Source organism: Hemibagrus wyckioides, linkage group LG27 (assembly GCF_019097595.1).
Source record: "Hemibagrus wyckioides isolate EC202008001 linkage group LG27, SWU_Hwy_1.0, whole genome shotgun sequence".
In the NCBI taxonomy this organism is placed as follows: domain Eukaryota; kingdom Metazoa; phylum Chordata; class Actinopteri; order Siluriformes; family Bagridae; genus Hemibagrus; species Hemibagrus wyckioides.
This window is the reverse complement of record NC_080736.1, coordinates 8161855-8174418: the sequence shown is the minus strand read 5'-3', so window position 1 is coordinate 8174418 and position 12564 is coordinate 8161855. Positions and strand designations below refer to the sequence as shown.

The following is a 12564-nucleotide window of genomic DNA, read 5'->3' as shown; positions in this document are numbered from 1 at the left end:
ATATGGGGGAAAATTTCTAATTATGAATTTTAATGTTTTCATAATGCACACTTAGAGTGATAATTCATTTTGCAAATGACTGATTCAGCAATGACAGTTTTCTTTTCTCAAAAGGAACGTGAAAAGGAGTAGTAACACCCCGAAAGCTATTTCCCAGTAACGTTAAAGCAGATTGTGACACAATCTGTTATCACAAAAATGAAAAATAACCCCAAAAAGGTTGAAAATACAAACATACACCCCCCCACCCACCCCTAAAATCAATATTCCTAGACCCAACCCCAACCCTCCCTCCAATACAGACGACCTATACAAACGATACCATTGTAAAAACCCAACCCTAACCCGTAAAACAATGCTAGCAAAACGTGCAACATTTAATAATGAGAACCGTAAACAGTCACAGCAATCCCCTGTCCCCAGTTTAGTCACCCGAGCTGCATCCTTGATTATCCGCTTTCACGTCATCGCACCCGTTTCCTCTGCGTCATTACCAGATCTGCGTCTTCACTGATTCGATCTGATCAGCGGTTATGCCACTTTCTATTAAATTAACGAGTGGTCTGTTTCACTCTGCTGTAGAGGATAATAGAATCAGAATTAGCCAAAATGTGAAATGGTAATATTAAATATTATATAGTACTGGAATTGTTATACTGGAAGTCACATGATAGTAGCTTGCTTGGGTTTTGGCTCAGGATAGTCATCCATTTACCGATTGTGTGGAAAACAAGGCATATGGCGGTTTGTGTTCAGGTTTATGGGATGGTACTCTACAGCGTTGTGAATGCACGTCAGAGAGAACAGAGCACAGAGGTTTTCACCGAGCATATGTGCTGCTGGTGGGTGGGACAGTCGACGGCAGCTATGCATTTACTTGCCACATGAATTACCCTCTGCAATGAATCATTAAAAGCCTTCAGGGAAACATGTCCAGTGTGATGTTAATTAAAGACAGAAGGCTGAGGCTGTTCTGTTGGATCTGTGAACCTGTGAAAGCCGAATCCTTGCACACACCTTACACTGGATGTAAAAAATAGTTTCCCTAGCTTTATAGACAGTCAAGGAATTTGGCTATTTCAAACAGTTCCCCGAAAACGAAAGTGTTTCTGTAATCTTTGTTCACTTTTTGCTTGATTGCAGGACAGGATTTCTCTATGGTCTTCATATACAGCAACATCATGTTCTGAAGTGTTTTATTTCTCTTATACCACAGCATTGGCAAACACTACTTAAGTAAAGAATACACTGACACTGGAGACTCCCTCCAAAATGACAAGTAAAGATCTTATCAACAATTGCACACAATATTTAATCTGGTGATGTGAAGCATGCGTAAACTTTTAGTTAATTAACTATAGTCAAAGAAAATGGTCAGCAAATGGGTCTGACTAATCAGACTCGAGCGATCAGCAGTTGTAGCTCAGTGGTTAAGGTGTTGGATTACTGGTCAGAAGGTTGAAGGTTGAATCCTAGGACCACCCTGAGCAAGGGTCTCAACCCCTTCATTTTTAGCTGTATAAATGAGAAGTATTAATTGCTCTGGATAAGGGCGTCTGCCAAATGCTGTAAATGTATAACAATAACAAAAATTTAGAGTGATATTTAGCATATTTGTTTAGATCACAGCTGAACGCCGGGATTTCAGACCCTGCTGGCCGCGGTTCAGAGATCTGGAAGTCGACGTTCTGTCAGCAGTCATCTTGTTTAAGTGGCTAATATCGGTGGCCCCTGCAGGCACTTAAGAACATTTTCACTCCCCACAGCTCTGTGCCACTCCCTCAGCAATAAGCTGGAAACCTGCCGTGATGACCTTTGAGCCCAGCGCCTTCAGATCCACAACACCTCAGAATGCCCGCAGAGGACCGGAGAGCCAGGGGTGTGAAAGCATTAGCCATGTTCAACTGTATACATAAAGCCTAGTGGAGCTATTTGTGCTTGAGGTTTCGTAAGTTTGTGAGTCCTGTGTATGCAGCAGGTGTTCCTGACACCGAGCAGAGTACATTAGTCTTAACAGCTTCAGCGGCCTCAATCCCGAGAGGGTCATTCTGAGACTAATCACAGGAGCCTGACGCCATCTGTCACAGATCTTCGAGATCACAGACCCAGCAGTGAATTAGATCATGTAGTGGGAGGTTTGGCAATATTTCAGCCGGGTTTTTTGGGGGGGTTTTATCTAATAACCCAATTAAAGTATGCTGCTTTCATACTGAAAAATAATCTTAGCTGAAACAAATTTTCAATTAATAAAATGTCTGATTAACCTGCATAATCTCAGCATTTAAAAACTACCTACAGGAATTAGCCATTTTATCAATTCCTTAGTGTTGGTTATCTTTCTCGCTTCACTCTTCCAATTCATTTCTTCGAATGTTTGGTTGTTAAACATTTCCGCCGCTGTGTTTGTGTGAGGCAGAAAAGCTGTTTGTTTTTCTGGGTGGAGGAGCAGATGTCAGTCAGTTTAGTTAGCTCTGTGGTTGTGTGAACAATAGATAGTTATCTCCTGTCCATTACGGACGCGGTCTGTTTTTGCAGCGCGGGGCCGTGTGCAGATTTTGCTCAATACCGATTAGTAATTTCGCATCGGAGAGCCACAATTTAAGTACTTCGTATTGCGATATCGCCCAGAAATACGAACGGTATTTTACTCCGCAACAAAATGAGCTTACTAATCTGGAAAGATTTGAGCTGTAATATTAATTAACACTTTCCTGAAAGCGACACACTTTCCCACAGCGTGTCTCGACTCGCGGATGCTTTCTCACATTCTGTTCCAATAAATGGAGAACGATTCGTGTTCTACTTCTAACTAACAATAGACGAGTATAAATGATTTAACAAGCTGTATATTTATTGTGGAGCCAAAGAAAGAGACAACAGGAATTAAGAGGACAGGCCCAGAACAAAGTGTTAAATCTAACACTCTACAAATGGATGTTAACGGTGATGGACCTTAGAAAGTGATTTTTGTGTTTGTTTGTTTGTTTTGGACCAGGGTTCTCCGGCTTCTGTCACTGCAGATTCCCAGAAAGAGCATCAATGCAGAAATGGTCATCTACCTCGTGGACATTTTACTGTAGAATCACTTAATCCAAAATCTGTTTAGTTTTTTGTGATTGCAGCAGTTAATAATGTTATGACTCCCACCCATACTCGGATTCCTGTCTGGTTTTGGGGGAGGTGGGGTCGGGGCCATTGCTTCTAGATAATTACATGGTTTGTGTCAATATATTAAAATGGAAATTTGGGTGCAGGGAAAAATCATTAACACACAATATACATCCATTTTGAAAGCACCAACAACAGCATTCATTGTCTTTTCTAATTATGATTTCAACAGTGACTTGACCCTGATACACCAAATGGGCCTGAGCGGGATTGCCCCCTGTTTTTGTTTTCTTACATAATGCAATTAAAAATGCAATTTATTTATAAAGGGTTTTTTTTAATTCATTAGAATGGACTTTGAAAAATGGAGATGTGCAAAACAGCACCATCTACAGCAAATAGTGCAAACAATGGTACTTTAAAATAAAGATTATCTACATTTATTTATATTTTTTACGTTATATATAAGGACTGCTGTCAGTAAGCAGCATACGTGAATATGTAAGGATGAATTAAACATAAATTTTTCCTTTGTTTAAATTTTTATTACCTGAATTAAATGTAATGTATTTTTCAGTATTCTCCCCATCTAAGTAACCCATGTGAGGATTAGGATTTTGTTACCTGATTATAGATTAGCTCATTTAATCCTCACATGTCTCAGTAATAAGATAATGTCTACAGGACAAACAGACTGGCTGCAAATGAACAATAAACGCCTTGTCTGATTTTGCCAAACAAATATTTAATGCCTTTTATTGGTAAGTTTTGTGAGCCGTACCCTCCTGTCATACAGTCCTAGCCATACCAGACTGCCATTGTGGCTTTCTTAAGCATCCTTTAAGTCATAAACATCGTAAAAAAAAAAACATAAATAGCAAAGTTTTAACAGCATTAGATGCTGTAATGAATCCAAAGTAAACCTTCCTCCATATTATAACTCATTATGTTCTTCTCTTAATCCTGCGGTGCTACACTACACCGATCATAAATTATTTGATCCAGAAAAATGATTAATTTTCCATCATTCCCCAGTGTTTTTTTTTTTTTTTCCCCCTCCTCATGTTATCCTTATTCGCCCCATGAAATGTCTGCTCACAAATACATTCACCAGCGGGGAAAAAAAACAGGTCGGCGTTGAATCTCATTACCTTGGAGTTGATTGCACTGGGTTAGATCTGCGCACACAAGGATGCACATGGGAGCAAAATCATATGACGTCATGGTCTCTGGAGTCTCGGGACTTGTTCCACACTCCACAATTGAGCAAACTGTTGAATCAGACGTCGCACACACATACCCGTGTATTATCAGGGTTAATTCTGAGGCTCAGGAGACCGTTCACCTTGTTGTTGGGAACAAGAAATGTATTTATGAATATTAGTACATTATCTTCTTCTCTCTTTTCCATACGGTTATAATTATCCCTGCAATTATCCTTGCAATTTCTCAAAAGGTGACAACCCAGTTTCCCAACCAGTTTGTTTGATTCAGTACTTTTAAAACCCAGCTTTCAAGCCTCAGCTTTTTGGACGTGAAGTCTGAGGATGTTTGCATGACTATATAAATATGCAGAGTGGCATGTGAGCCTTGCAGTAATGAAAAACGTAGTGTGTGTTTTTCCCCCCTGTGTATTTTCAGTGTGCAGCCCCCTTTCTGATGAATCACTGATGCACTGTCACTATTTAAGAATAATATGGAGGCTGTGATGTTCGAGCAAGTTGGATTGGTTTTATTGACGTATTGCAAATCATCTTGAGGCCAGAGTGTTTCCTGAACCTCGGTTTCTCTTCCTTCTCCACATCCAATGTGATATTTTTGGCGTGGTAGGTGGAATGGGAAAGTAGGATTCGCCTTCACAGCAGAAGAGTTTGCCTATTAATCACTAAGTAAAAGCCTGCGTCAGGGTGTGACAGACAGAGAGCAGAATTAATGCGTTTTGCTGGACAGGCCTGAGGAAGACTCGCTGACTTCACTATACGCATGTCGTCCAGTGGTTGTTATTCTGGGAGGATGCAGAGAGCTACAAATGTTTTGGAGCATCAGCATTGTCCTGACCAAATTTGCAAACAAAACCAGATTACTCAAGTCCATATTTGTTGCATTGAATATATCGAGGTCATTAAGGTTCTGCAGACCCAGACATGTATGTAGTTTCTCACAATAGGAGGATGAACAAGTGCAGCCAACTTGAAAATCTGGAAACATTTACTTTCACAGATGTTGTGGTCCACACCCAATTTTCCATCACAAATGAACACCAAACAGACTGGAAAAAGGCATTGGTAGCCTAAAGGTTAATACTTTGAGCTACTGGCCTTAAAGTTTGAACCCTGGTACTGCCAAGCTGCCATTGTTGGGTGTTGGCACTGAGCAAGGCCCTTAACCCTAAAGCTACTTAATTATATCCTGTCTTAAAAGCATGAGCCAAATAACGCTAGTCTGAAACGCAAGCTGCTTTGCAGAACTGAATAGCACTTCTGTTTTAGTATGTTGCTGAAATATCGTTGCTTTTGATTGAACCCAAGTCTTTCCTAATCTGTAATGACGTGTGTGCCAGATGTTGAAACTTGCTTGCCGTAAAAGCTTAATATCGGCAATCACAAGGCTCCTAAAACTTAGGAAATAATCCAAGAACAGCCTTCTTGAAATTCTACCAACGTTCTGCAGTGAAGACATCTAAAGACATCACAGTTTTATAGAGGATTATAGCCAGAATTGAAGGGTTATATATAGGTTGAATGATTTGGTTCCAGTTTTGACCAGTTATTTAGCTAATAATCAATCATTAGATTAGGTCTAACTGCCTAACTCGGTAGCCTGGGCAGTCTGGCACAAGCTCCGAATTCAAAGCAGTGTTTATCTTCTGTATTACATAAAGTGGATGGATGTTGTGGCCGAGAGTGAGGGTTTCAGTGCATTTGTTTTTTCTGCTGCTTTGTTACTTCAGACAGTCATATGTTTCCTCATGCCCCGAGCCTTCTTAACTCGATATAGGGTTGCGTTCTGCCGTGTCTCGTAATGAACCGTAGAAATAAGGAAAGAATTGAAGCTATGAAACACAAGGGCTGTGTCATCAGCATGGGAAATTGATTGTTCAGACTGCTGTGCATGCATGGAGCAGTCTGATAAACACTGACCCAGTTTAGCATGGGATAAGCAGGAACAAATGTGTTCACATGCTCGTGTTACTGTTTAAGAGGAGTTCACGTTCTCTCTCTGCCCATGTGGGTTTTCCTTATTTTCACCGCAGCCCTGGTCAGGATAAAGAAGTGTGTGATTGAGCAATGATAGCCTGAATAAGGCATAAAGATAGAAAATGAATTCAAGCTTGCCCGTAGTCACTACATCTGTTTGCAGGTTCTGCTAATACGCCGATATTCTACATGATGGTTCTTATCAGTGTCCTGATTGGCTAGTGATGCCCAAAAATCAAAATATTAGCCCAACATATCCATCAATCACTCAACATTTCCAAGCGGTGATCTATGAATAAATAAAATACTTGGTGTGTACAGGTGGCTGTATGTTTACACTTGTAGTTACCACTCATTTTTTGAGTCAGTGCTCCATTTTACCCCAGGCCACAGCTCAAGATCTCAGGTCCTTTTGCCATTCTCATTATCTTTGTCCCCGGTAAAAAGCCGTGGGTCAGAATAGGTAATCGGAAAGTAAACAGGTCTCACTTTAAAGCAGACATGATAAAATGCTGAGGCTATACCGGTAGATTGTATTTCTTTCATCTCTACCTGAAACGCGGGTATTGTTTGATAGTGTGAGCTTATTTGGTTTGGATTGTATGCACACATATGCTGCCGGAGCCCCCGGTGAATAGGACGCAATTGCTTTTCAGCTGCCGGTGTATGTACGTGTTTACATTCGCTGCTGAAGTCCCCTGTCACAATAAAAATGCATTATGGAGAATTGGAGGTGTTCATTGTATGTTCAGCATGAGTGTTAGTGTTATCAGGATGGCCTGTGATAGTGACATTGCAGCAAAATAAGATTATTATGCATCGACTCATCCGCGTTTTGATCTGTAGTAGGTTTTCGACATATTTATTCATTTATTCATTCATTTTCTTGAACTGCTTGGTCAAGGTTCATATTGGATCTGAGCATAAGGTGGGAATACATCCTGGATTAGGACACCAGTCTGTTCATTTTTGCATTCACGCACTCCTTCACACCCAGCGACAATTCTGAGTGTTCAGTTCACCTTCTGATATGTTTTGGGGAAGCTGAAGGAAACTCGAGGAGCAACATGTAAAAGTCCACACAGATGGAAGCACAGGACTGAACCGGGGTCATTGTGGCACTGTGCCGTTATGTGTATATGTATAGTAATGAAAAATTGTAGTATCATGCCATGTTCATTAAGCACCCTGATACCACACATACAGACATACTGATACCTAGAGGTGTGACGTATTTACAATGAAGCACACATAAAAATATGGGTTTTGTGTATTCATTTACACTATTAGCCTGCTGCTACAGCATTCTGGAAACAATTAATCATGAACGTTTTGTGCTTTCAGGTAAACTTTATTTCCAAGCACGGCTCTAAACAAAATGATTGGCTCCTGCTTTTCTAGAACTACCTGCTTCTAACTGCATCCTGATTGGACAGCTTTTGTGCAAAGAGTTAATTAGAGCCACGGTTGCCATGACTTAGACGTACTGCACTTTAAGAAGATGGAGAAAAAGAAAATGTGTCAGCGCCTCCTGGACTACCTTGTGGTAGTTGGAGCCAGGTGAGAGAGTGTGTGTGTGTGTATTTCTTTGTGCATGTGTGTGTCTGCACGAGCCTGTGTGTTATATGTTCTTCATTGTGTTTTGCACGGTGCAATGGTTCTTGGCTGTCGTGTGTGTATTGGGTGTGTTAGTCAGTAAGCATGCATCAGTGGGAGTGTATGTAAGATGTTTGCCTGAGGTGTGCGTCAGGGTGGTATGCCTAGTGCTCATAATAACAGCGGCCCTCTGCTGCTTAGAATTTATACAGTTGATATATTTGTATCATATATTTGTATTTGTATCTGTTTAATAAGATATGTTCTGCATAAATAGACTGTGCAAGTCCACTGGGTTAACCAATGACAGACATTTTGAGAAAGTTTAATCATGCAGCTCTTAATTGAAACATGATGAAAAGGAGGCTTTTTTCACAGGAAGGATAGATTCTGGTAATTCTGATGAAAGCTTTGATCAAGGTTTTCCACAGACAGTCCCTAATGATGCTAAATTTAACCCAAATCTAGGATTAATTTCCTGTCCAGACATTGCAGTGTCTTCTCTTTCTCTGTCCTCCACCCAGGCAGCCCAGTAGTGAGAGTGTGGCCCAGACACCCCAGCTGCTGAGGCGCTACCCACTAGAGGACCATTCTGACTTCCCTCTGCCCCCAGATGTGGTATTTTTCTGCCAACCGGAAGGCTGCTTGAGTGTGCGGCAGCGGCGCGTCAGCCTGCGCGACGACTCCTCCTTCGTCTTCACACTCACTGATAAAGACTCGGGTGTCACGCGCTATGGCATCTGCCTCAACTTTTACCGCTGCTTCCAACGAGGCCACCATCGCTCACGTTCGGAATGCAAAGGTTAGCCGGCACCTTTTAAAATGATTGTTTAAGTAATGTAATGAGTTAATGCTATCTTGTATTATATTGCTGTAGCTGTATACGGTTGCTGTCCCAGTGCTCCTAAGACACGGTGGTCGTCTCAAATGCTCTTAACACACAGCAGGTGTCTACGATGCCCCTAATTCGTAGTAGCCATCTACAAAAGCTCTTAACACACAGCAGGGGTCTATGATGCCCCTAACACGTAGTAGTCATCTACAAGGCTCTCAACACACAGCAGTCTTCCACGATGCTCTTAACACACAGCAGTCTTCTACGATGCTCTTAACACACAGCAGCTGTCTTCGATGCCCTCTAATTCATAGTAGCCTTCTACAAAGCTCTTAACACACAGCAGGGGTCTATGATGCCCCTAACACGTAGTAGTGGTCTACAATGCTCTTAACACACAGCAGGGGTCTTCGGTATTCTTCTACAAATTTGCTAACACACAATGTACATCTCCAGTGCTCCTAACACCCAATGTTCATTTTCAGTGTTCCTAACACCCCACGTATGTCCACAACGCTCCTAACACACAACAGTCATCATTTCTAAAACACAGCAGTTGTCTGCAATGCTCTGCAAACACAGCCATCATTAGCCAATGCTAGTAACGCACCTTGCATAATAGTGGTTCTTCCTTCACCAGAAAAAGCTTAGTATGGTCTGCATCATGTGCTAATGTCCTTAATGCACTAATTTTAGTAGAGTCTTGTACTCTTGAGAGATTTTATTCCTCATCAGTTTTCTGTTTGTACAGAAAAGCCTCCACAGACAGACCCTGCAGTTGAGGCCACTGAGAAATGTGACCCCTCCACCTTGTCTCTGTCGGGTGACCACACAGTGCCCATGGCAGGCGATAGGGTGCCAGAGCCAGGCACTGGGAGGTCACCCCGTCCCAAACGCAGCACCAGGGCATCAGCACGGAATCGCAACAGCATGCTGACCTCACTGTGCATCCTGAGCCACTACCCGTTTTTCACCACCTTCAGGGAGTGTCTGTACATCCTCAAACGCATGGTGGATTGCTGTAGCCACAGACTCAACCAGAGAGCAGGAGCTGCCAAGGGTAACCAGCGGTGAGTACAAACATCATCATCATACGTCAGAATATCTGAATATTTTTGGGGTCTTGGATCCTGGATCATATTTTTCTGCTGATGTTTTCTTTTTTATGTTGTCTCAGGGAGTTTTTATCATACCCTTGTGCCTCCTTCTAGATCCAAATCTGTAAAGCTGTCATATGACTGTGTCTAGTATTAGCACTGCTTAACTATTTAAGCATCTTGGTATATTCAGTGCTGATCGCAGTATACCACATTTCGGTTTAGTGTTTAGTTCTTGTGTAATATGACAGGATGAGCAGTGGTGTCTTTTTAATTGCTCATTCTCATTAACTTTAATAATGATCTGCCGTTACTGTTATGTTTCAGCCGGCGAAGACGGCTTGTAATTTTCCCGATGGATATCCATCCAGCAAGATTCCCCATAGAGAATCCATTTTTGCTTTGAATCTATTCTAATAACACTTTTACATAGTGCTGCAAATAAGAAGGCATTAATAATTTGCCATGTGGTACAGAAATGTAACAGGTAGCGGTTTATTAAAAAGGAAGCGGATGTGCTATTAGAGAATTTACTGATGTCCTTTGTTGTGTACAAGAAGCGAATTGCATGGTGAGTGTGTGAGAGCATTTTCGATAGAGAGGGTGAGGGGGGATGATGATGATGATGATGATTATCGTGTTCTCTCCATAGGAAGGTTATGTAAGTCGTTTGCTGTGACAATGGGCTTACATTGCAATGACAGGCCACGGTGATTGCTCACTCCTCAAGTGTCTATCATTAAACAATCTGCTCGAGTGCTTTAGAAGTCTCATTCAGATCAATAAGCGTTTTGAGTGATGCCCCCCCCCCCCTTTCCTTTTTCTCCGTAGAGCCTTTTTCTTTTGTAACCTAGCAACCAATTTCATGACAAGTTGCAGTTGCGGGTTCAGGCCTCGATGTTGTTTGTCAAGCCAAACTCCCTAGATTTGCTCTCTGAGTATGTGCAAGAAATTTCAGCAATAAACCAGTCCTTGAAAACAGAGCACTGTGTGCACAAATTGCTGTGTAAATTATCAGAGGTGCCGGCCTGCTGAGGGCAATGGTGTAACCTCATCTCTGTTTACTTACAGCTTGCTTTAAAAGCAGCACAATATTTAGAGTTTTGTGTAAACGACAATTTTATTTTAAGAAACTGCATATGAAGGATGTGCTAAGGAAATACTCGGCACCACATGTTATCAGAAGCTGAATATATAATACCTGTAATGTCGTACTCAGGACCCAAAAAAGTCCAAACACAGCAAAAAACACCCCAAGATCATTAACTCTATTTGCGGGACTAGAAAAATATTCTCAGCCAATTGCAGAAAGCCTTTAATAATTGTTGCTGTTATTCGGTTAACTGGCTAGGCAAGTGAAGATTTGTATTTAATTAGTAGAGCATGACCGCTCTGTGCTATATACATTTAGGTTTTATTGTATTACAGAATTCATGTTTTGCATGAGTTACTGAAAAATGTTGTTCTTCGGTCAGTGCAGCACATTTGTGGGAGTTTAGTAGTATGCAGATTGTGTAATGACCACCTCTAAAGGGCAATTCTGACTCAGGCACTCTCTGCGCAGCATCATCCTGGCAAAGGAAGTGCGATTTTGACTTTGCTCCAGCACCGGCCTTTCGGTGGGCATGCATACGGACACATTACACATGCATGTGGGTTGTCTCAGTGTGTCCTTGGATTCAGAGCTACGACTTTGATTTAGGGTTTTTCTTTTTTTTTTTTTTTTGGAGAGAAAACATATTTCTTAATTATAATGTAGGAAAATAATTGCTGGCCTAACATGGCCTATGGGGGTTGATGCCCTGCTGTGATTTGATCAAGGCCAGAACAGAGCTGTAAAAGGTAGAATCTGAATGGTAACACATGTTGATAGCAGTATGCAAAAGGGTTCAGGCCAAAGGACAGTGTTGCTCTGGACTATTTTAATAGCAAAGATTGTAAGGTTTGTAGCGACACTAAAAATAGAAGGAGATACAGAGAAACATGGAGTGAGAACGGGAGAGTTGCTGGAGACAAAAAGACAGAGGTTGTGTGAGCAAGAGATACCGGGGAGACAAAGACAGAGTGCCTGTCGGGGAGAGAGATAGAAAGAGCTGTCAGAAGCACAGAGAGATAAGGACTAAATGAGAAATGTGCTTATGTAAGAATGAGACAGCTGAAGCAGACTTTTTAACAGATTGAGGTTGCTGACTCTCCTCAGGGACCGGCTGCAGGAGGTGGGAGGCTTTCACAGAAGAAAATTATGGCCTTCTCACTGTCCTGTCATAAAAGACACACTCCCCCTTCCTGTACCCTGACTACAGCCCACACACACACAAGCTCAGATTTGTCTCAAGGAAAAGTGACTGTCAGTGTTGAGCATAAAACCGTATTAAGTTTGTTGATGATGATAATGAAAAATATTCATTGACAGAAGTGCTTGGGTCAAGCGGTGTGTGACCTCATTGTAACGTAGCTAAATGTGTACGAACTAAATGATGAGAAGTGGTGTCAATTTATATGTGAGATTTCAGTGTTATTCCTGATTCCTAGCCAGTTTAATAGATTTTTTTAAAAAAGCTTAGAGGACCACATGATCATGTACAAATGCCAAAATTTGGCAATTTTCTGACTATACACAAAGCTCAGAAGATACCGGCATTCGTAATTGTCAGAGATTTGTATTAGTGTATCCATTTTCTTTCCCTTAGGAAGGACAGCAGTGTTGTTTTAGAACAGTAAACCTGCACAT

The 12564-nt window shown here is 41.5% G+C and overlaps 1 protein-coding gene across 50 annotated transcripts in view; it reads left to right on the top strand.

Moving 5' to 3' along the window:
* The window catches only part of madd (MAP-kinase activating death domain), a 50079-nt gene that overhangs the window by 6306 nt on the left and 31209 nt on the right, over nucleotides 1-12564 (top strand). For 49 of the 50 annotated variants that reach the window (XM_058381821.1, XM_058381823.1, XM_058381794.1 and 46 more), the window contains exons 2-4: nucleotides 7650-7865; nucleotides 8426-8703; nucleotides 9488-9806. In XM_058381821.1, the coding sequence (XP_058237804.1) occupies nucleotides 7807-7865; nucleotides 8426-8703; nucleotides 9488-9806 (656 nt within the window). In that variant the 5' untranslated portion in view covers nucleotides 7650-7806. The remainder of the gene's footprint in view (nucleotides 1-7649; nucleotides 7866-8425; nucleotides 8704-9487; nucleotides 9807-12564) is intronic. The other variant, XM_058381793.1, reaches the window with a different exon arrangement.